The sequence below is a fragment of the Notamacropus eugenii genome, chromosome 1, assembly GCF_028372415.1.
Source record: "Notamacropus eugenii isolate mMacEug1 chromosome 1, mMacEug1.pri_v2, whole genome shotgun sequence".
Taxonomy (NCBI): domain Eukaryota; kingdom Metazoa; phylum Chordata; class Mammalia; order Diprotodontia; family Macropodidae; genus Notamacropus; species Notamacropus eugenii.
In genome coordinates, this window is record NC_092872.1 from 385,578,492 (window position 1) to 385,602,783 (window position 24,292).

At 39.4% G+C, this 24,292-nt stretch overlaps 1 protein-coding gene across 6 annotated transcripts in view; it reads left to right on the plus strand.

Moving 5' to 3' along the window:
• The window catches only part of SGCD (sarcoglycan delta), a 1,338,077-nt gene that overhangs the window by 1,155,986 nt on the left and 157,799 nt on the right, over positions 1–24,292 (plus strand). For all 6 annotated transcript variants that reach the window (XM_072630829.1, XM_072630830.1, XM_072630832.1 and 3 more), the window contains 2 exons: positions 10,557–10,644; positions 14,859–14,978. In XM_072630829.1, the coding sequence (XP_072486930.1) occupies positions 10,557–10,644; positions 14,859–14,978 (208 nt within the window). The remainder of the gene's footprint in view (positions 1–10,556; positions 10,645–14,858; positions 14,979–24,292) is intronic.

Below are 24,292 nucleotides of genomic sequence, written 5' to 3' on the forward strand. Positions count from 1 at the left end.
ATGAAAAGATAAACAGCAAAGAGAAGTCATAAGGGACTTACTAAAGTTGAACTGTTTATATTCCTACGTGGAAAGACAATATTTGTAACTCTTGAAACTTTTCGGTAGCTGGGTAGTTGGTGGGATTACACACACACACACACACACACACACACACACACACACACACAGCACAGAGTGAATGGAATAGGATGGGATCATATCTTAAAAAAATGAAATTAAGGGGTGAGAGAGAAATATATTGGGAGGAGAAAGGGAGAAATGGAATGGGGCAAATTATCTCTCATAAAAGAGGCAAGCAAAAGACTTTTTAGTGGAGGGAAAAAGAGGGGAGGTGAGAGAAAAACATGAAGTTTACTCTCATCACATTCGACTAAAGGAAGGAATAAAATGAAACCTATGAAAACCTATCTTACAATACAGGAAAGTGGGGGAGAAGGGGATAAGCAGGGGGGGGGGATGATGGAAGGGAGGGCAATGGGAGGAGGGAGCAATTTGAAGTCAACCCTCTTGGGGAGGGACAGGATCAAAAGAGAGAATAGAAGCAATGGGGGGCAGGATAGGGTGGAGGGAAATATAGTTAGTCTTACACAACACAACTGTTATGGAAGTCATTTGCAAAACTACACAGATATGGCCTATATTGAATTGCTTGCCCTCCCAAAGGGAATGGGTGGGGAGGGAGGGAGGTAAAGAAGTTGGAAGTCAAAGTTTTAGGAACAACTGTCTAGTACTGTTCTTGCTACTAGCAAATAAGAAATACAGGTAATGGGGTATAGAAAGTTATCTGGTCCTACAGAACAAAAGAGAAGATGGGGACAAGGGAAAGGAGAGATGATAGAAGAGAGGGCAAATTGGTGATAAGGGCAATTAGAATGCTCGGTATTTTGGGGTGGGAGGGGGGAGAAATGGGGAGAAAATTTGGAACCCAAAATTTTGTGAAAATGAATGTTAAAAGTTAAATAAATAAATTAATAAAAAAAAAAAAAAGAAATTAACAAAAGCTATGGGCCTCCCCTAATCAAACTTTCCTTAATGGGCAGGCCCATCAACGGGTGGGAAAGATCTTTAACTCTCTGATTAGCATTACAGCCACCTAACTGTCCCAATAAGTGTATGATCCTAGAATCTAAGCCATTGGGTACATTGGAAAGAACCTGGGTTTAAATCTCAACTCTAAAGCTTACTAACTTCATAATCTTAAGAAATCAAGCACCAAGTATTTATTAAGCACACTGAGTGCCTGGAACTATTCAAGACTGGCTTAGGTGCCCTCTGAAATACCTTCCAGCCTTAGGTCTATGAAACTATGATCCCCTGAATTGGGAAGAAAGAAGAAATGAGATCAACTGAAGGTGGCATGTAGCAGTTACATATGATATCAGGTCACAGACTTAGAATCTGGGAAAGGATCCCAGGAGCAGGTAAGTCCCACCCACTCATTTTAGAGATGAAGAAACTGAGGCAACAGAGATAGGTTAAGTGACTTGTTTAGCATAACACATATAAGGTAGGATTAGAGCCCAGGTCTTCCTACGCTCTCTCTATCTTGCCACACTATGCTTCAAAACATTAAATCCTTTGAGGGGAGGGAGCATTTCCATGTTCAAATCAGGGCAAGCCTTGATGGAGGACAATCGATAAGCATTTGCTGACTGATTGATTGTACAATATGGCAGACTACTGCTGCAGTAGCCAGCTTAATGGGTGAGTGCCCTGCATTTCCATTTGTAGAGAGCGCTGTGGACATTGTGCTAACTCTTGCCCCGTGCTGTTTCCGTGAACTAGTTCTGTATGATTTGCTTAATGTTTTAGAACTGGGCACTGAAGCTGATGGAAATCAAACAACCCACCTGGAGCCATTAAATAGGTGGTATTCAATGGGAACAGGATTTAGAAACTGAGGTGTCTCTCCCGAGACTAAGAAAACAGTCACTGGAAACTGAATAATTAGTCTTACTGTGATGTCTAAAGGAGTTCAAGACATTTTGGGTCATTGGACAGTTAGTTACTTATCTTCTTTAACAGATGATTGAGGCCTCCTGGAAGGATTCAAATGAATTCACTTAAGACTATTATTCACAATTCAAGAAACTGTTTTTCAAACCATCTCAGCTTTGTTTTTTGCCTGGTAAGATATCCCCATTAACAAAAGGAATCCTCTGAAAATCAAGAAACTTACACACACACACACACACACACACACACACACACACACACACACACACATTTGTTCCCATCTGCCTTCTTGCTCTATCATAGCGTTTTTACTATCCTCTGGAATACAATACACAAATCTAAGATTCTATCATGCAACTGTACATTACTCTCTCCCATCTGTGCAATCCTGTTAATTTATCCTGAGGTCAATCAGTTGGCAGCCTCAGAGCATCCAAAAGTAAGTGAAAAAGTTCTCTCACTGGTGGAGAAAGCTGCCCCAAAGCCTCCTGCACTTTTTCTACAGAAGACCTAAAGGCCTTTTGCTCAGATCCTGTTGGCTCCTCATTTCTATAATTCTAAAGGTTTAGTTTTCTGGTTTTTTAGGCTTAGCAGGAAATGAGAAACAAATTAGAATAGGGAGATACACAGAGTCGAAAAAGGAGACACAAAATATATAAAAACAGCAGCAGCATGGGGTAATTTAACATACAGACAATGTAATATAGTCCTATACGTCTCAATAGCCTTTGGAGACATCACTCTATTATTAATGTAATGTGATATATTATTATGATGGCAGTCTAGCACAGTAGATGGAGAAAAGGCTTAGAACTGCCTGATTTAAAGTCCTACCTTTAACATGTACTATCTTTGTGACCCTGGGCAAGTCACCTAACCACTGAATGACTGTAAATTTCAGAATCGTTGCCAATCTGCATTGGTAGAGAGAATTTGCCCACCAGGAATTCCCTATACCAATGAATCACAGGTTCAGAGCTTCCCTCCCTGCAATAAAAAAGGTATTATTCATTATTACTGTTCTTGATGAGTATCCTGAGCCATCAAGGTGAGGAAAGAAAGCTATTTTTAAAGTCCTCAGCAAAGAAAGAAACTACTTAAATATTTTAGAAATATCAGGGTTAAGTATGGGGCTTGAACCTGTGATTTCTTCAGTGCTGAGAACTTCAGTGAAAGGAAACTATCACTGAAGGTCAGTTCTTTCTTGGCAACTTATTGTCTTAGAGAGTTGCCTAGAGCACTGAGAGCTTTAATGACTTGCCCAAGGTCATAAGGCCAATTAATATCAAGGGTTGCACTTGAACTCAAGACCAGCTTTAAATCATTATTACAAAGATATTATTTACATTTTAAAATGTGATACTTGATAGGGTAATTTTCTGTTATCTAGGAAATCTAAGAAGATATTACACTTCCTGGTGTCCTCAGAAAAATGAGATGTTATCAAGTATTGTTATCTCTGTCTCCCGATCCCCAGAAAATACTGGAGCAATTGTTTACAGGATTCCTTCCGTTCAGGAATATGCAGCTGCAGCAAAGTTAGTGTTGAATCAAAGTATGTGCCAGCCTAGGATGCTTTCTCTTCTAACAGTATAGCTTTGCCTGAAGGGAGGAATCTGTGAGGGTTTGCCTTCAGATGTTTGCCTACAGGTAGGTTATTGAAAGTCAGCGAGCATCAGAGTAATTTCTCCAGCAGCAGAAATTAACCTGTCCTAGCCCTAAAGGCACAGACACATGATAACACCAAATGTTTCCTGATCAGAACACTGGGGGAAAAAGTTGGAGGGGGCAGGGATGGAGGTGGAGAAACAGGCTGAGGATACAGAATCTCTCATGTACCAAGAAAGAGACTGTCTGAGACAAAGATGGGAACGGCGTTTGGGTCCAGTTGTGAAAATACTGCAAAGATACTGAAATCTATTTTGCCTGGCTTTTGTCTCACTAGATCAGTCTCTGAAGATAGAGCCAGACTGTGAAACGAAAAGTACATTTACCGAGCTGCAGTGGGTGGCTTCGCGTATCCATCATCTGTGCAAAGCTTTCTTCCTAGCGGACAAATCTATTGTTCAAATTGGAAACATAAACTCGCTTCGTAGCAAGATGATTTATTCATATTACTCCTTCCTCTCTAAGATGAGAACTTGGTGGAACAAACTAATGAGTTGAAGTGCAAAATATATGAGAACATTACAGTAATGTGGGCTAACCATCACAGACTGCATTGTGTATTATTAGCCCTTTATTAAGGTGATGGTGCTGTATTGATTCTGTTTCCCTGGGTCTCAGAACATTAGAACAATTAATGTCATGCTATGTTATTGGGAAATAGTAATAAAAAGGAAAGGATATTTTTTTTATTTTATCTCCTGACATAAATATTGAGCAAAGCGGTTATGAGCTTCCTCTTCTGCAGGAGGGAAGAACTTCCAGAGTCCTTTGAATTATATTCAAGGCATGTGTATAGCATTTAAAAATATCAGACTTTGAAAGAAAGGAGTGAAGCCGCAGAGTTGGAAATACAGAAACTGCAGAAATGCAGTGAAAGATAAAAGAGGTTTGAGAACCCAGAAAATGTCAGAGCTGGAAAGAAGCTTAGAACACATTGTCAGAGCTAGAATGAGTCTTAGATCACAGAATGTTAGAGCTGGGAAGGATTTTAAAACATAGAATGCAGACCTGGAAGGGAACCTAATAAAGTGTCAAAACTAGAAGGAAACTTAGAAGCCAGAATGTCAGATCTGGAAGAGACTTTTTAGAATATAAAGCACAGGAGTGGAAGGACACCGAGAACACAGAATGGTAGAGTAGGGAGAGATGTTAGAACATATAATGTCAGAGCTACTCTAGAAGGGAATTTAGAACAGTGGTTCTCAACCTTCTCCAGTAAGAAAATCCCTATGTAACATTTAAAAAATCATAGTTATAAGTGATAGTAGTTATACTATGAATATCTGCTAATTGGGAAAATGTACAATGACAAAAAGTTTCTATGAATGCAATAAAATTTTTAAATGAATTTCTATTTCAGGGAAACTAGGTGGAGTAATGGAAAGAGTGCATACAATGGAGTCAAGAGGACCTGAGTTCAAATTAGCCTCAGACACTTACTGGCTATATGAGCTAGGCAAGTCTCTCAACTCTGTTTGCCTCAGTTTCCTCATCAGTAAAATGAGCTGCTGAAGGAAAAGGCAAACCACTCCAGCATCTTTGCCAAGAAAACCCCAAATGGAGTTATGGATAGTCAGACATGACAGATATCACTCAACAACAACAAAATTATTGATCTATGCAGTATCTTACATACATTTTAAAAATAATAATACATGCATGTAAAAGGTACTACTTGGTCTCCAGAGTCACATTTTCTTATTGATTATATTGAATCATATTGCATACCTTAATGGAGATAAAGATGAAAATAACAGTACTTCTTTTGCATATATAAATCCCTTGTAATAATCCATAGGCCTCAGAAGTCCTGAGTCCATGAGCTGGGAACCACTACCTTGGAACACTGAACTAGAGCTAGAAGAAAACATAGAGATCATCCAATGGAAAACATTCATTTCATAGAAGAAAAAACTAAGATACAGAAGAGGGGCAATGACTTGCCCAACATCACACAGCTAATTTGAGTGGCATAACTGGGATTAGTACCCAGATCTCCTGACTCCCAGTCTAGGACTTTTCCTATTATACTATCTTGGCTCTCATAGCAGCTTAAAGATAGGATACTTGTATCCCAAGAATACTTCTATCCTATTTAGCTACTCTATCCATATTTCAAAACTAAGACTTTCCTAAATTCTAATTCACAGCTTAAAATATTTTTAATCTACTAAACACTGCCTGAAACAATGTGGGGTGAAGGGAGGTGGAATTTTTTAGCCTGAAAGTAATTTCCTAATGGACAGTTATGGAAATCTATGCTAGTATTACATTAGCTTTTCCTCTTTCCCAGAAAACTAATAAAAATATACTCAATTTCCAATTTTTAAAAATATCTGTGCTACCTTGAACCAGATAAATATCTGGCTTCCTGCTTCAAAGTACACAGGATGGGGAAGCTGCTGCCCACATCAGAAGCATGTTGGTGACAAATACTCATAATAGCAAACGCTGAAAACAGGCTCTAACTCTGGCTGGGCCTTTACTTAGGAGACCTAAGAAAAGCTGTAATAATGTGAAATACCATTGGTAGAGAATTAAAGTTTACTCTCAAAAACCCTATATGTCAGGAAATGCAGGTGTTTTTGTTCCAGATGGTAGATGTGCAAATTGAGGCCTGGAAGGTCTCTACCCAAGGTCACATGGGTAGTAAGTATTCTAACCCAGGTCATCCAGCTAGGTGGCAGTGGTTAAAGCACTGGGCCTGGAATCAGGAAGACCTGAGTCCAAATCTAGTTTCAGATACTTACTAGCTGTGTGACCCTGGACAAGTCACTTAACCCCTGTCTGCTGCAGTTTCTTCATCTGTAAAATGAGGATAACAATAGTGCCTATCTCCCAGGGTTGCTATGAAGATCAAAGGAGAATATTAATATTAATTAACTAAGGGTTTCCTTTATAAACATTAGCTATCTATATTATTATTATTAACAACTTCAAATCCAAGATTCTTTCTACTATCCCAGGGTTGTGACAATAGCCACTACTTACAAGGACAGTCTTCTTCTCTGTGCCTTGACATCCAACACACACATACACACACACACACACACACACACACACACACACCACATACTCACACACATTTGAGGATTTAACTATAGTGAGACTGTCTTTTCTTTCTATGCACTGTCACCCCCACATACAAGAAGAAATCAGTCCAAACCTTGCTGCTCATCTTCTCTCTGCAAAACTTATTCCCTACCGCACTTGTCTTGGGAAAAACAAGCAAACAAACAGTAACCAAAAAAAAACCTACTAACCCTTTAAAGTCCTATGCTGTCCTTGAGAGGCAAGAGTGACCCGACATGGGACCTGACGCTCTGTACTTGACTTTCAGAGTGGAAGCGCTACTAGACACCATTAAACACAAAGGATTTGGTTAGTAAGACTCCAGAGGTAAAACATTAAGTTTCACAAAACCATCAAGACTAGTCTGCATTGAATGTCAGATTGTAGAAGTGACAGTCTAACACAATCTAACACAAAAATCACCTCACAAATGGATCTTCATCAATTCTGTTGACCTTTTGGGGGTTTACAAATATGTAAGACTGAAAGATCAGGGGAACTAGAACTGGAAAAGGCTTAAGAGGTCATTTAGTTTTTCATCATTATTTTCCAGATGAGATAGTTATGTAGATCATTAAGTGCTTTAGACAGGCCTATTCACTGAATGGGCGTTACCTCACCCAAAGTGAGTACCTAAATAGACCTTGGCCTAAAGTAGCCAAGGTCTCCCAGTGCATCCTGGGTCATCTCCAGTTATCCTGATAAATATCTGGTCACTGGATTCAGATGGCTCTGGAGGAGAAGTGAGGCTGGTGACCTGCACGGCCCTCCCTCACTCAAAACAAAGTCAAGTGCAAGTCATGTCATCATTTCTCTGATGGCGTGGTCTTCTTCAGCAATGAAGGATGAACACAATAACAACAACAGTGTGTTGGGCACAGTACTAAGTGTTATGGATAGTAAAAAAAAAAAAATAGTCTCTACTCTCAAGAAGCTTATGTTCTAATAGAGGAAGGCAAAACATAAAGGGGGAAAAGGAAGGAAGGAGGGAAGGAGGGAAAGAGAGAAGGAAGGAAGGAAAGAAGGAAGGAAGGAAGGAAGGAAGGAAGGAAGGAAGGAAGGAAGGAAGGAAGGAAGGAAGGAAGGAAGGAAGGAAGGAAGGATGGACTAAGCAGTGGGTGTAAAGGTGGAACAGGAGGGTTTTACAATCCTTGAATAAACTTCAGGGTGGAGATAAGGAAACAAAAACTGGAAAGAGGTATAGTGACATACTCAAAGTCAGATAATAAGAAGCAGAATGTCTAGTTTATTCATGTCCTCTGACTCCAGTAGCATTTTCCTCTTTCATCTTCAAAAGTACAGAGGACATACTCCCCTCTTTAACTACTTTCTTCATATTGCCAAGGCCTAAAATATATGTGACCTGCTATTGCCAGTTAGAGAAAAAGAAGTAGGTGGTTTGGTAAGATTTAAGGAAAAGTAAAAGGAAGAGAACTTTCATATTAGATATGAAAGCACCCACAAAGTCCAAGTGATTTAATGCCCCTTGGCACTAATATAAATTGGTACATTATAAATTGGTTTTGCTGTTAGAATATCCAAATCATAAATGGAAATTAGATGTTTCATTTAGTAATCTGAAAGCAATGAGATCAGTTTGTCTAACTTAAGCCCTACGTCTACAAGGGCAGCATTGTCCTATACCCCACCTCTAAGAATCTCTTCCTTCCTAGATTGTTATGGCCAATCTTAGGTTAAGAATAGCAAATTCAAAAACCATTTTTGGAAGGAAGTCCCTGGTTAGATTAGCCCATGGCTTATTGCCACCCATGACTGAATGAAAAAGTGGTTGTTAAATCTTTGCTTGGAAGAATGCATGACTTTCTATTTTTCTGCATGCTATTGCTAATATCCATATCATAGTACCTTTATCTTCTTATCTAGTAGTGGTTAATATATACCCCACTTCTAACAGTAAAAATATTTGTTGATTATATCTGAATGCATCTTACTGTCCAAAACAAAGAGGAGAAAGAGCCCATTTCTTCTCACTGACCTAGAATTTTTACATGGACTGAAACGACCTATCCATGTGATAAAAGTGCTATTATCATTCCTGTTTTGCAGATGAGAAAACTAAGGCTGAGAAAGGACAAGTTAGATTTGTCCAGGATTATACAGCAAGTTAATATATAAAGTAGGATTCAAATTCAGGTTTTCCTTATTCCAAATCTAGTACCATATTCACCATACCACTTAGCTGCTCAATGTGGGGTGTCTGTAGGGAACAAACATCCTGAAAAGAAGGGCTTCATGGATTGACCAGTCTCCACACAGACATATGATCTAGAGTGATTGACTCTATCTTTGTAGAAATTTTGTTCTTCAGTGAGACTCCTGGAGTTGGGGAAGGGGATGAGAAGAACAATGAGGAACTGGGTCACTCAGTTCTAACAGCTGTCCTGAATGGCAAGGAAGCAGTCTTTCCACTTGAATGAGCCTTCTGGGTAATCCAGAAACAGAAATGCTAAGTGACAGGGTGATTACACAGATGAGTTGGTTCAAAATCCTACCAGCTTCTCCATTAAATCATTCATCTCTTGTGGTAAGCGTCCTAAGTAGTCGCAATTCCCTGAATTCAGAAAGAATCTGCTCAAGTGGATGCATCTGTCATTCAGATTACTGTCCATGGCCAGGTCAGGTTAATACTGAAAGGGGAATAAGCAGGGTTGTGCTAGAGCCAGATCCAACCAGCTTCCAAGGGCCATTTTAAAAAATTTTTCAGTGCGAGCATTTACATCTCAGAAATTAACATCTACTACAGACCAGGACTTGATTGTCTCAACATTGGTAATAATGCAGATTAAACTTAAAAGTCCTCTATATCTTTTTGGAAAGATGCTTGTTAAATATTTACCATCACATTCCTGAATAAGAGACACAGAAAGACAACTTTCTTCAACTTCATAGATTTCTTTCCATGAACACATGTATTTGCCATTTGGCTGCATATGTCTTGTGCCCTCTATCCTAAAATTATCTTATAACTTTCATAACTGGTTCCCATCAGGGCTATGGTGCCTGAGGTGAGAAATCATGTATCTTCTGTGAACTTTATATAAAATTTCTTGCTGTTGTGACAGCTTGTTCTTTTAAGATGATTTCTAGGCAGGAAGGGTGAGGTGGCAAGGCCCAGAGTATCTGTACCACACACCCAATATTGGTCAGTATGTAGTGCCTACCACTTATGTGGGTTGTCTCAGTAACAGGCCACAAAAACTAGCAGTCTTGTATAGTTGCTAGAGCGTAAACTTGAAGTCAGGAAGACCTGGGTTCCCATCCTGCCTCTTACATTTGCTAGATGTATGACTATGGGCAAGTCTTTTAGACTCTCCATGTCTGTTTCCTTCTCTATAAAATCATGGGGTTGAACTAGATGTCCCCTAAGGTACCCTCCAGCTCTAAATCTATGTGAGTATGTGATCCTTTGATTGTATGTATATTATCTTGCATGGGTGGTGATCTCTGTTCTCTCCACAGGAAGAGTCCCATTCCAGAGACATATAACCTAATAGGTTTGTCAGTGCTTGACAGGTTCCAAAACCCTAAAATGAGTCAGAAGAAGGCTTATTCCAGAGCCAACTCTACATAGATGGAGACTGTAAATGGTGCTGTCAGCAGGCACTTGTCTTGTTTCTCTGCTGAGTTCCTGTAATGACAAATGGGAGTGGAGGTACAATTTGGTGCCAGGGTAAACGCCAGATATGCTTCTAAAAGTGGAGAACACTTCCCTATCTGGTTTTCCAAAGGCATGGAGGTACCAGATTCAATCCACAGTCTATTTGCCAACAAGGGCTGTTGTTTTCTGGGGAGCCTGGCATCATTTTTACATGTTCTCTCTTGTGCTCCTATTATAGGGCAATCCACTGTACTTCAAATCTGCCAGAAATGTTACAGTGAACATACTCAATGACCAGACTAAAGTTCTTACTCAGCTTATCACAGGTAAGGAAGGAAGTGTATTGTCAATACATGTAAGAAACTGGGGCTAGACCATCAAGCAATATTGCTAAGAGAACACAGAGTAAATTGTCTAAGTCAAGCAGAGTACGTGCTTTAGAATGGTTCTCCCTACCATTGCCATAAGCCATGTGACAAACTCTGTAGAAGCAAGTAATGCCCCAGTGTCTTCCATCATATTCCCAAAATGAAAACAAGAAATTGGTTATTATTAGCAATAACAATTGGAGTAATAAACACTGACCAAGACGTAGTGGTAATCATGCCAAATGATAGGTTCAGCTGGCCCATGCAATTTATAACTCAATAACAAGCAGGCAGCATTCTGCTAGGGTGTATGTAGTTGGGGGCGGGGGGAGGGGAAGGAAACCACCTTGTTCTCCTAGCACAGAATTATACATCCAGGGAGGAAATGCCAACTGCTTGGTTTGGGAATCAGGCAAAAAAAAAAAAAAACCAAAAACACAGATGGACATTTCTGTTTGGAGATGCCACTTGTCCAAATGTCCCAAAACCTTACCCTGATAAAAACATCTGGAATTAACACAAATGAACCCAAGCTATATGCCTTTTACATTGGCCAGATGCTCCTCTACTACTGGAAGAAAAATCCATTTCCATCCATCATTTTATGCTTGGAGCTAAAGTTTGAGAAAGTCACTGCCGGCAGGTGGTTTTGGAGTGTTTTAAGGATGGTGTATGTGAAGTGCTCGCACCCTCCACAAACTGAGGGACTGAGGGATTGGCAGAATTGCTGAATGGCAGAGCCTGTAATCCATAAACATGTTGTTTCTGTGTTAGATTGGATTGTCGGCCTCGCTTATATAACATCTGGCTGGCAGTCACAATGCTAAATAATTAAATAAACAGCTTCAGTAAGCAGTGATTTAAGCGTGTGTGTGAAAATTGCCTCAAGGAGAGAAATAAATCCAACCTCTAGCTCCCAGATTCCCACATTTGAAAGGGAGCTGTTTAGCCTGTTGATCATTTGCCACTTATTTGCAGTGGAATATTTGGTTTCCTTGAGTGAGCCAGCTTTGATGAAGCAGGAACTGCCCAGACCACTGTAGTTCAGTCAAACAGAGCCACCTATTTCTCTCTCTCTGTCTCTCTGTCTCTCTGTCTCTCTGTCTCTCTCCTCTCTCTATCTCTCTCCTCTCAGTCTCTCTTTCCTCTCTCTGTATCTCTCTCTGTCTCTCTATCTCTCTGTCTCTCTTTGTCTCTCTGTCTCTGTCTCTCCTCTTTCTGTCTGTCTCTGTCTCTCTCTTTGTCTGTCTCTCTCCTCTCTGTCTCTGTCTCTCTCTTTTTTTGTCTGCTTCTCTCCTCTGTCTCTCTCTCTGTGTCTTTCTGTCTCTCTCCTCTCTTTCTCTCTGTCTATCTTTGTCTGTCTCTCTGTCTCTCTCTGTCTCTCTGTCTCTGTCTCTCTCCTCTCTCTCTCTGTCTCTCTCTGTTTCTCTCTCTTTCTGTCTGTCTCTCCCTATCACACTTCCAGGTAACACTGGAAGTTGGAGATAACTGAGATTCAGATGAGCATAGAAAGATGCTTGTTGGCCAGGAAGCCCAACTCTAGGGTGAACCTTTCTAGTTGTCTCCTGGGAAAGCTGATGGATCCTGATTTGGCTCTGGATGAAAATAAACACATGAGCAAAAGTCAAGCCTCCAACCTAATCATAGTTTCCTCTTCTATTATGCAGTGCTCACAGAGATTAGGCCAGAGGTTCCTCATAGATAATCTCTATGACTTCCTGTTGTTATAAAATATTCCCTTATCTGAGACAGTGGAGTCATAGTAAGAGCACTGAATTTAGAGTCAGTTTCTGGGGTCAGAGGTTCTGGAATAACCCTGCTTCTGCAAATTACTTCTTGTGTGCCTTAGGCAAGTCACCTTCCCTTTTAGGCCTCTTTTTCCTCCTGTGAGATGAAAAGGTTATCAATCACTTGAACTAGAGTATTTCAAAAGGTCCTCCCAACTTTCAAACTTCGTGAGCTTAGCCTAGGCTATCAGAGCCCTACTTTCTTCTGAAGACAAGAGATTTGACCTGCCAGGCAGGCAGATCATCGACAGTCCCCAAATTACAGATGTATTGTGCAAGTCAATTACTCAGAACTTGGAAATGCATGTTTTCCCCATAGTGTTATGAATGACAAATAAGTTTCCAGCCTAGCCCACAGTGACAAATTTTAACTCAGAATATAGCTAAAATATGAAATTAATAGTAGCTCAAAGCCTAGAATCCCTAAGAAGCACTAAGGGAGATTTCCTTGGGAAAGGTACTCAAGATACCAACTGTTCAGGAGATGCTGCTAGTGGTAGGGGAGTAAGTGTGGGCAGCTATTTTCCACATGTATAAACCTTTTTAAAATCTAGTGTTGACAAGTTGGAGCCTGCAGATCAGGATTCCACTTTCTTCCTTGATGAAGTATTCATTCTGATGCTTACTAGGGAGCTCTTTAGGGAGCAGGCATGCATATACAACCAACTTTACCTGCCACCTTAGAATGCTGATTTTCTAGTCTCAATGTGGAACTTAGACATGGAGTTAACCCAGAGAATATTCTCTCTCCTGAGCATTCTTCCATTCCCCTTGCCTTTCCCTCTAGATTCCATCTTTAAAATTCCAGCCATGTCTAGATCAACTGGGGACGTTTGGCAGCTGTGAGTGAAACAGACAAAAGGACAAGCCTTCCATATTACTGAGCCAGAAGCTACACTGCACGATCTCAGCCAATGCTGCCAAGTGCTGAGCTTTAAACACCCAGATAGTGCTGGCCCTTGGTAAATTCCATTGTGTGCTCTGGGAAGCCCTTAAAAGGAAGATAACTTAATTGTGTCCTGCACTCTGAGTTCAGTGAAATAATTTAGGGTTTTTCTTCTCTGTGACTATTAGGCATCAAGCTAAGCCAAGCTTTGGGTCCAGAGTTAGCTAAAAGGTCTTCTACTCAGAATGGCATCTCCATAGGGATTAAATTTGTTCTTTGGGATAATCAGGGACAAGTCTTTTGCCTTCTGAATTACATAGGTATGAGGAAGGGGGAAAAAATGAAGTATTCGATTTATCCTACCCGTAAAGCTCTTGCAAGGGTAACATGCAACTTCAGGGTACCGAGGCAGTCTATTTAAGGGGCAATGGGAATAGTAATGGAGGGTGGGAGAAATCCATCATCGCAGTTTCCTTTGAGAGCTGGAGATTTAAGGCTATGCCACTGTTTCTATAGTGACTTTAGTGGAATGTGTACTCGGACTGGGAATCCATATCCCTAGGATATGGTCGTTACTCTAATTCATTCTGTTATTTTTGGCAAGTTAGTCTCCCTCTCCCCTCTTTTCATAAGGCATCAGTCTAAGGCCCTCTCCAGCTCTAAAACTGTCACTTTTTTTTTTACATTTCTATGCTATTTCCTCTTTGCTCTGGTAGTTGGCCCTGATCTTAAGTGACTCAGACTATACAGTGAAAGACATGTTTTGATTTCTTATTGGACAAAGAGGCCAAGTATGCAAATTGAACTGATTATATAGAGGAAATGCTCTAACAAGAGCTCTTCATTCATCCAGGCTCAGTAGATCTGACTTCAGGTAATAAATAGTAAGTCAGAGTAAATTCCCTAAGGGGCCAAGTAATTCCCAGGTTTTAAATGCTGCCCATGTAGGTAGGCCCCGAACTAACTCTCTAAAAGAAGCTCAAATATTACTATCCCAAAGTGTATCTACTCCAGGACTTTAACGAATTTGCATGACCTGAAAGAATGAAAAAAAAAAATTCCTAAAGTGCCTGACTTTCAGTCCCTGGACTGAATCAGAGAATTTTAGGATTAGAGGAAATCTTAAACAGAGGTTTTGCTTATCACCCCATTGCCAGGCCATACCATATCCAAACCAAGTAAAGAGAAAAATTTGTATTGTCTTTAAAGATTCTAAGGAGGAGGTTACATAATGTCCCCCAATAACCAAGTTCAATATTTAATATCCTGGGAATTAGCTTATGTGTGGGCACAGATTTTTATTCTAATGTTTAAGTTATGGCTATATAACATTTTAAATGGTTTTTTGTGTGACTTGTGGGAATTATTACTTGACAGAGCTCATGTTAGCTTCCCAGACAGTATCTTGATTTTTTTCATTTTAATGAAAAGACAAGTTTATATGATATATAATCATGAATTTATTTTTCTTCTCTTTCCACTTCCCATGCCTAATCTAGGTCCCAAAGCAGTAGAAGCTTATGGCAAAAAATTTGAGGTGAAAACCATCGATGGAAAATTGTTGTTTTCTGCAGATGACAATGAAGTGGTGGTTGGAGCAGAAAGACTGAGAGTCTTAGGTAAGGGATCTTGTCATTAACTAAAATGGTGTGATCCTTCTGTGTACTTTTAAAATGGAAAGAAAGAGAGAGAAATGGGGAATTTAGGAATAGATGGGATTGGACTATCTCATTAAGGAAAGTCAGGGAAATCTCTGCAGTACTAAAATACCAGAACACATTTCTTGAGTCAAGTGTGCAAGATGAGGAAGTACAACCAGACAATTTGGTATAATGGGAAGAACATTTATTCTAGGGACATTGAACCTGGGTTTTTACTCTCCATGTGACCTTGGGCAATTCAAATACCTATCTCTGAGCTTTAATTTTCTCATCTATGCAGTAAGATGAGTTGGATGACATGATGTTTAAGGTCCTGTTCATTTTTATCCAAACTAAGCCATGAATGATAGTTCAACTTTCAACTGGTATAGAGGAGAGTAGGGTGTAAAGAGGGGTATCATAGAATGATTAAAAGAGCACTAGAGGGGAAGTCAAAAAACATGGATTCAAACATGACTTATGCTACGAATACCTTTGTAACATCATTTTGGTGACTTAACCTCTCTTCATTTTCCTCACCTGCCAAATGAAGGGGTTGGACAAGAAAATATCTAAGGTACCTTCTAGCTCTAATCAATCAATTAATAAACCAGTAATCACTCATTAAAAATCTACTCTGTGCCAAGCACCATACTAGGCACTGGAGATACAGGGATAACAATGAAACAGTTAGTCCCTGCCCATAGATAGCTTATATTCTATTGGGAGATAGTAGGTGCATATTTTTGAGCATCCACTCCAAGTCTTAATCCCCAACTATTAATTCCATTGGCAGGCAAGATCCCTAGAGGATGGCTGAACATTTCTCTCCCCATCCCCATGCCCCATCATTTTTAGAGATATCCCTAAGAACCTGAGGTTTCTGGAATAGTCTCTTATGAGCTCCCATTACTGTGCTTCCTATTTGTCAGCAGCCAGAGGTCACAATTAGCTTCTAGAAAAGACATTTATTAACGTGCTGTAGTAAGAACAGTTGGTAAAAAAGATTCCTTGCCAGAAGTCTGAGGAATATTCTTTCATGAGTATGCACAAACTCATGCAAAGAGTAGGCTCAAAGAGTGCTGCAGTGGTGAGGAACATATAGAGTGTACACATGTGGGTAACTCACAACTCCCCATCACTCCTTTTTTGAATCCATAGTCGGTATTATTTTCTAGTTCAATGGGACACGTGCCTTGAAGCTCCCTGAAGCATGAGTAACAACACCTCTGAACTCAAATGATCATCTAGCCAGCACCTTAATTCCATAAGCTTACTGGAGAACTATTGCACCAAAGTGGCCAGGCTGGTAAGGGCTGTGAAGGAGAGGGGAGGGAGAGGAAGAAAAGTGGAAAGAATACTGGACTGAGTCATAGACCAAAGCTCAAATACTGCCCCCTGTTATCACTATGTGATCTTGATTGAGTTTTTTCATCCTGTGAATCTCAATATTCATAATATAAATATATATTATATTATATTATATATATCAATATAAAATGAGGCTAGGGGACTAAATATCTTTAGAGCTCTCTTCAGGTGAGGCATTTTTTGCTCTGGGTCCTCTTCAGCGTCCTCTGATATTCTATGTTTTATGTTGTGAGGTCATTTCTAGTTGTGACAGCTGGAGTCAGAGACCTGGGTTCAAATTCTAGCTCTGCCACTTCCTATCTGCCATTGAACAAGTCATATAACCTGTCTGGGCCTCAGTTTGTTTACTTGTTTATGAAATGAAGGTGTTAAACTAGACAATATCTGTGGCTCCTTCCAGCACAGTGGATAGCATGTCAACCTTGGTGTCAGAAGGAGACTTTCAGTCTTCCCTCTGGCATAACACTGGTTGGATAATCACGAACAAAGCTCTTAACTTCTCGGTGTACCAGCAATTCTCTAAAAGATCCAGTTCTCCAGGTGTGTAATACTGCCACCACTCTCAACTCAGACCTTTTCAGTGGCAGAGGAGGTGGTCCTTAATAATTTTAAAAGTATAAAGGGGTCCTGAGACCAAAAAGTTTGAAAACCACTAATCTAAGATTATAACTTAAAAAGGGTGACAGATCTCAATTGATAGAGGGAAATTCCATCCCCAGTGTTTCCCATAAAGCTAAAAAAATTTATCTCCCTATCTCTCTCTGTCTTCATTCCTCTTTTCCCTCTTCCATATACATATATATATACACACACATACATACATATGTATATACACAAATATGTATATGTGACATATATACATGTTCATATTTATGGATATATGTATGTAGATTTATTTACATATATCTATGTAATTATATCTGTATAGGTTTATATATGCAAATATAATCCATACACATGAATAGATGCTTGTGTATATAGATATATGAAAAGCCTGAAAGACTTAGAGAGGTAGCCTTGCTTGCGGCCAGAGATGATCTGTGAATGTATAGGCTATTCCAGGCTATTTCTGACCATGAGATAAATGAAGAGAACCAGATTTCCCCTTACCCTGTCTATTAGAATAAATCCTAGCACTAAAATCATCCTGCAGGGGGAAAAATGATGGCACTTTTAGCAAGACAGTTTTGCACAAACTGATTTTAGCACTTGCCATTAGTTACTGTGGAATGTTATGAGTCACAAGCTAGCTTTAAGGTCTGACTTTGAAAAGTATAAGGATAATTCGGGGTGTTCAAATGCTTGGGTTTTATCATAGTTTAAATGATCCTGCTACGGTATATTTTTTAAAAATGCTCTTCTCCCCATACACAAACAATTATTTATGCTGATGTTTTAAAACCAATATGAATTTCTTGCCTTCGCTGCTACTTTTTTAATCTCAGGCTTACTTTTATTGAGGCTTTTCTTTCAGAGCCAGAGCTTTGGGAACATCTGCCTCTGCCAATGTTGAAGCACATTTACTTTTTACTCAGGAATGGGGAAATGAAACTCTGTGATAAATATCCCTTCCATTACCCAGGCTTCTAGGACTTGAAACAGACCACTTCACCCATCTCATACTCACACAAGTCAATGAAATGCCTATAACTTGTGGCTGAATGAGCTCCCAGGCACATGTTCCTTCGGTGAGTGGAGGTTAGGATGGGATGCCTCTTAGGCAATTTTATTTTCAGGTAAATGAAAAGCCTTTATCTGCCAGTCGATAAATCACACAAAGTCTAGGAAAGTTTCAAATACTCACTCATGGGAAGATGTCCTTGTCCAGGGACAGGGAACCTAGGGCCTGAAGGCCACATGTGATTCTCTAGGTCCTCAAGGGTGGCCCTTTGACTAAATCCAAATTTTGCATAACAAATCCCAATTTGTTCTTTTATTGGTCCGAGGTAACTTTTGTGGAAGTTTCAGATCATTCTATAAGGAAAGTGAATGGAGGGAGAGCTATAACACGGTGATGTTTGTCTGTCTGTCTGTTTGCTTTTTTGGAGGGAATGGGTTATTGTGAATGTTTTTGCTGTTATTTTGCTACCAGATCCTTTCTATCCCTTCTTTCCCCTTCCTCTATCACAGTTGAATGTGTCTTAAGGTTTTCTTATCTTCAGACCAAGGTATCAAAAGAAACCCTAGATTAAGATTGTGTTAAAGTAAAGCAAATTTGAGACATTATGTTGTGTTCTGGCATGTAGCTCTAGCTCTAAGAGAAATGGGGCAATAGAGGAGATAAATGAATTGGTATAATTCCATTTGAAAAGGAGATAAAAATATAAAGGAAAGTAAGAGGGCTCTGTTTCTCAAGATCCAAAAATCAGCCTCTTAAAGCCCAGGATTTCTCCAGGCTTTGGAGATGAATGTTTGATCTTCCTCTGCTACACAGTGCCACATGCCCCAGATTAATATATCTCTTCCCTATTAAAACTTATCTGTCCCAAATCTCAGTCCTTTAAGATTCAGTTCTCTTTCCAGCTAAATCAGAGATTCTCATTCAACATGAGGATTTTCTAGATGGTAATAGTTTTAAGTATTAACCTTTCAAAAGAATAATCTTGAATTTTATTACTTTTTACATTGTCTTAGCCCAGAGGACAGAGGAATGTTAGGGACTTTGGACACTTGGAGCAAGACTATTGGGGAAGGTATTTTTGAGTACCGTGAAACATATCCTAGGGCTGATTTACCAATTTCAAAGGGCTAGCCTTGTTTTGATGCCAGCTCTGAGTGACATAGTGTCTTTTCTTATGGAAAGAACATTAAACCTAAGAGTCAAGAGGGCTCTAATCCTAGCACTTCCACTGACAAACTGTGTGACCTTGGTGAGGTCACTTGACATTTTTGTTCTTGTTTCCTTACCTATAAAATTGGGAAAATCATATCAAACAATCTCTAGCTTATGAGGCTTTTTTGAGGATCATGCAAATTGATATGTGTGAAATGACTCTGAGAGGAGAAAATGTAAATACAATGCCCATAAGGAATTAGTGGTAATCACAAAAACAGATTCACCTGAACAAAAATATTCCATGTTAAACTCCTAGAAAAAGACATTCCAGTGATACTCTATAATCTTTCATAGAGTCATAGAATATGAGATTATTAGAATTAAAAGAGAATGCATTAAACAAAGAGGTGCTGTGGACAATGTAAACCTGGATTTCAGTGAAGCACTTGATAATGTCACTCACAATTCAATTGTCATTTATTTTCATGATTAGTGTTATAATAATAATAAACATTATTATTATCAAGGAAACCTAATGATATGTTGCCAATGGACAAGTCCTGACCTTCCCAGGCCTCTGTTGCCATCAGTAATATCGTTATCATCATCATTATCATTATTTGTGAAACCTAAGAGTAGATTATCAATAAACAAGTCACAATTCCCCTGGGCCTCATCTGTAAAGCAACAGAGTTGGACTGGATGGCCTCTGAAGTCCCACTCTTCTCTCAGTCTATAATCCTGTGATCTCCATAGTGTTACAAATTCTTTAGTCCCTTGAGATTTACTTTAAAAAATATACAGAAAACAGCCCTAAAACTGGAAGGAGAGAGGGGATGGGAAATAGTGCTAGCATGTATAAGGAATGTGTTACGTACTGATTTCATGTAAGCCTTACAACTATTCCAAGCAGTAGGGAATTCAGGTACTATTAACACCACCTTCACCCTCTTTTTTTTGTTTTTGGTCCAGATTTCATTGCTTTAGTGAACTCCAAGTGGGAAAACTCCTTTTATCATAAAGATCATCAACTCTTCTACAAGTTATAGCATCAGAGTCACTAATGGCAACAAGAGGTTAAGTGCTTTTCCCAGGGTCACACAACCATTGTATTTCAGGTGCAGGACTTGAATTCCTAACTCTGAGACCCTCCCTCTAACTAGATACCAAAAAGTGCTTCCTGTTTATAAGTGAAGAAATTGAGGTTCCAAGGAAAAATGACTTGGCCATAATTATGTACCTCAGTAAATGCCAGAGGTTGGATTCAAACCCAAGATTTCCTGACTCCAGGTGAAGCATCAATCTACTTGCTGACCTGGTGTGTGGACATAGTTTGAAATGAATTCCAAACCTGTTACCATTTCTTTTCAATAAATATTCTTGAATACCTACTATGTTCATGATACTGTGCCAGGTACTAGGGATACAGATACTAAAAGCCATAAGGACCCTACCCTCAAGAAACTTATGATTTAGTAGGAAAGGATGGGACATGTTGCATAAACAAGTATGATGCAGGGAGCGTAAAAAGAAATCAAGACAAAATGCTTTAAGAAAATCTGAGAAAGCAGAGGGATTTTTTCAGCTAGAATTATCAGGGAAGCCTTCATGGAAGAGATCGACCTAAACTAGGCTTTAAAGGATAAGACATAGAGATAGAGGTATGGAGGAGAGTTTCAATGTCTTCAAACTGCACCCTCCCCCTCCTCCTCTCTTCCTGTAACACCCCCTCCCCCATGCAGAGACCAATGACTATATTTAAAATATATTTCTGGCTCATTGCCATTTTAGTGCACCTAGAAATGGGCTTTTATCTAAGTTGCTTTTTAGGGTTTACTTGACTGTTTATAAAAGTCATGCAGTTCACTTTGCTCCTTAATCATTGGGACAAATTATGTGATAATGTGGCTACTTGGGGGAAGGAGGAGAAGAATGGACAGTTCTTATTTAAAACATTAATGCCAATTTTTCAGTGCCTTGGTAGCTGACAGTGGCCCATGTTCTTAAGGGAATAGTATAGTTGTGGGGGTGTTGGCAGCAACTGGTGAGTATATATTTGTTCTGGGAAGCTGACTGAGGCAAAATATCATCCAAGTGCATGCCACAAGTTATTATTGTTCATAATATTCCAGAGAGTACCAAAGGAAGAGGAGTACAGCCTTGAAAAATTAGAGAACAAAATAGAACATGAAATATAACACTGCTTGCTCTGCACCCTACTAATCCTTCTCCTCCATCAATAAAGGATTAATTATTCAAAGGTCTTCTAAGACCTAAATTAGTTTGGTAGTGCTGGCACGAGAGAAAAGGGAAAATTTGTAAAGCTACTAGTCTTTCTTTTATCCAATCCATCGTCCACGGAGCTGACAGAGCTGCTAATGGGCAGGTCCTACCCTATTATTCTGTGGTTCCCTGTTACATATAGGATACAATGCACAATCCCTTAGCAGAGAATCCCTTAGCAGAACATTTGTTATTATTGTTTCAGTCATCTTCAACTCCAACCTCTATCCATGGGGTTTTCTTGGCAAAGATACTGCTGGAGTGGTTTACCATTTCCTTCATCGTGCAAATACTGGTCACCCAGATAGGAAGTATCTGAGGTCAGATCTGAACTCGGGTCTTCCTGACTCCAAGCCCAGTGCTCTGTCTACTGCGCCACCTACCTGCCTTGCAGGGACTCTCTAAAATATAGCTCTACTCTACCTCTTCAACCTTATTTCACATTGCCCTCCTCCACCTAGCCTATGTTGCAGGCAAAATGGATTACTAAATGTCCCCGTAGTAGAGTAGGCAGGACACTGCACTGGAAGTCAGAAAGAGCTGAGTTCAAATTCTGCCTCAGTTGCCTACTTCTGTGTGAGCCCAGGCATGTCACATAATGGCTCTCAGCTTCAGGTTCTTCATCTTAAAATGAACATAATCACACCCAGGCCAAAAGGTTGCTATGGTAGATACATTACTTTATAAAATGATAGCCATTATTGCTATGTCCTCTCACCTGGACATTACCTTTTTGACCTTTTCTGCATAGGTAGTCCCCCATGCCAGGAATACATTCCTCCTACCATCTCTGCCTTTCAGAATTCTGATTTTCCAATCAAGTATCTCCTCTAAGAAGCTTCCTTGATATTTGCAGTAGTTAGTGCACTCTCCCTTCCTCCCCATTGTTTTGTCTTTACTTATCTCTGCATGTCTTTTTCTATAATCACCCCACCACATACACACAGACACACACAGACACACACAGACACACACACACACCATCTTTTACCAGGCCAATGTGAAGCTCCTTCAGGACATGTACTATTTTGGATTTGTCTCTGTTTTTGCCTAAACACAGTACCTTGTATACAGTAAGTGTTAAAAATATTTATTGAATTGCACTGAAACAAGAATACTATTCACCACAAATTTCTTGGGTAATATTAACTATCCTGGAAATACCTTCCTCCACCAACTCACAGAGCGCACTGACCTAATGGATATTTCACGTGTCATTTCTATGCTGAATCCTAAGGCCATATGTAGAGGTTTGATTTTTCTTCCAATGTCCCTGTCATTTTTGTAGCCATTAATTTGTAGGACATTCATTCTTCTATCCACCCATCCATCCACTAAAACACATACACAGATACACATGCACATACACATATATACTATACATACATATATATATATCTACTATACATTTGTATGTACTTTATATGTGTGTATATATAGTATATGTGTGTGCATATCTATCTATATATAACTTATTATGTTTGGAAGAAAACAGTATGAGATAAACCTGGAAAGATAATGTGGTGCCAGATAATAGACGTCTTGAATGCCAAGTAAAAGAGTTTAAATTTTACTTGGAAGGCAATAGTGAACCACTGAATACTTTTTGGATGAAAGAATAGCATGTGGAAATATAACTTGAGTAGGACAATCAGTGCTTTGCAACAGAGCATCAGCATCTAGAGAGTTCTGAGTACATTTACACCCCCTTCTCCAGGCAAAATAACTTACCTGAGAACTCACGTGAGAAGCATAATTAATTAAAACAGGAAAATTATAGCTAGGACATTTCCTCATCCATGTGGATATACCCCAGCTAAGATGCCCCATCCAGCCCTGTTCAATTCACCCTGACTGCAGCATTCCCAGCAGTGGCCTCACAGTGTCCTGAAATATCTCATCCCAGTATCTGAGGTTCCTTTCCACCTACCTCTACCATATTTCTCTGCTTATCTAAATTTGATTTAAAGAATTTCAATTATTCAATCAGAAAACATTAATTAACAGCATTTGTTAATATGTGTCAATCTCTGTACAGGGTACTTGGGTATCTGGGGGCAGGGGGGAAAGAGGGTTGACTAGTCCTATGATTTCATTGGTAGAAGGAACTCTTAGATGAGAAAATTTCTCCTGCTAATGAAGATTGACACCTTCTGATACTTAGGGTCTTTGAGTTGCCTTAGATCGTGAGAGATGAACTGATTTGGATAAGGTGGAACTTGAATGAGATCATTTTTGGCCAGTCACTTGTTTGGCCCTGGAACCTAGATCAGGCCCATATTTATGTAATTTCACATAGCACCTTTTATTCCCTTTATAGCTGGACTATTTGGAGTAGGAGAAGAAGGATTATTTTCATCCATACAAGGAATTTCCAGTGTGGAAAATTGAAGCAGATACATAACTAATCTGTAATTTACAGGGTTTGAGCATTCATTACTTTGAGCACTGAGAAACTGTGACCTATCAGGTTTTCCTGACTACAAACTGCCCCTTATCCACTAAAATAAGGTACCTCTCTTTTATTCTTTAATTAGGAAAAAGGTGTTTGTTTTTTAATTCCATTCAGTACTTTGACTAAATAGAGAATTACCTCACTATGCAGTTCCCATAATCCTCTAAGATATATTCGTGTAGATGTTCACGTATACACTAAAACACTATGAAAGGTTATCAGCAAACCTACTATCCTGGAGTATTTCACTGCCTTTCTGTACTCATAATGATCTTTTGTACCGTAATTATCTATTCCTTTGTCATTCTTCCCCATGAGAATATAAATGTCTGAGTATGGGGACCTTGTCTTATTGATCTTTGGTTTTCTTCCAGGGCTTAGTGGACAGTTCATTAATAGTAATAATTG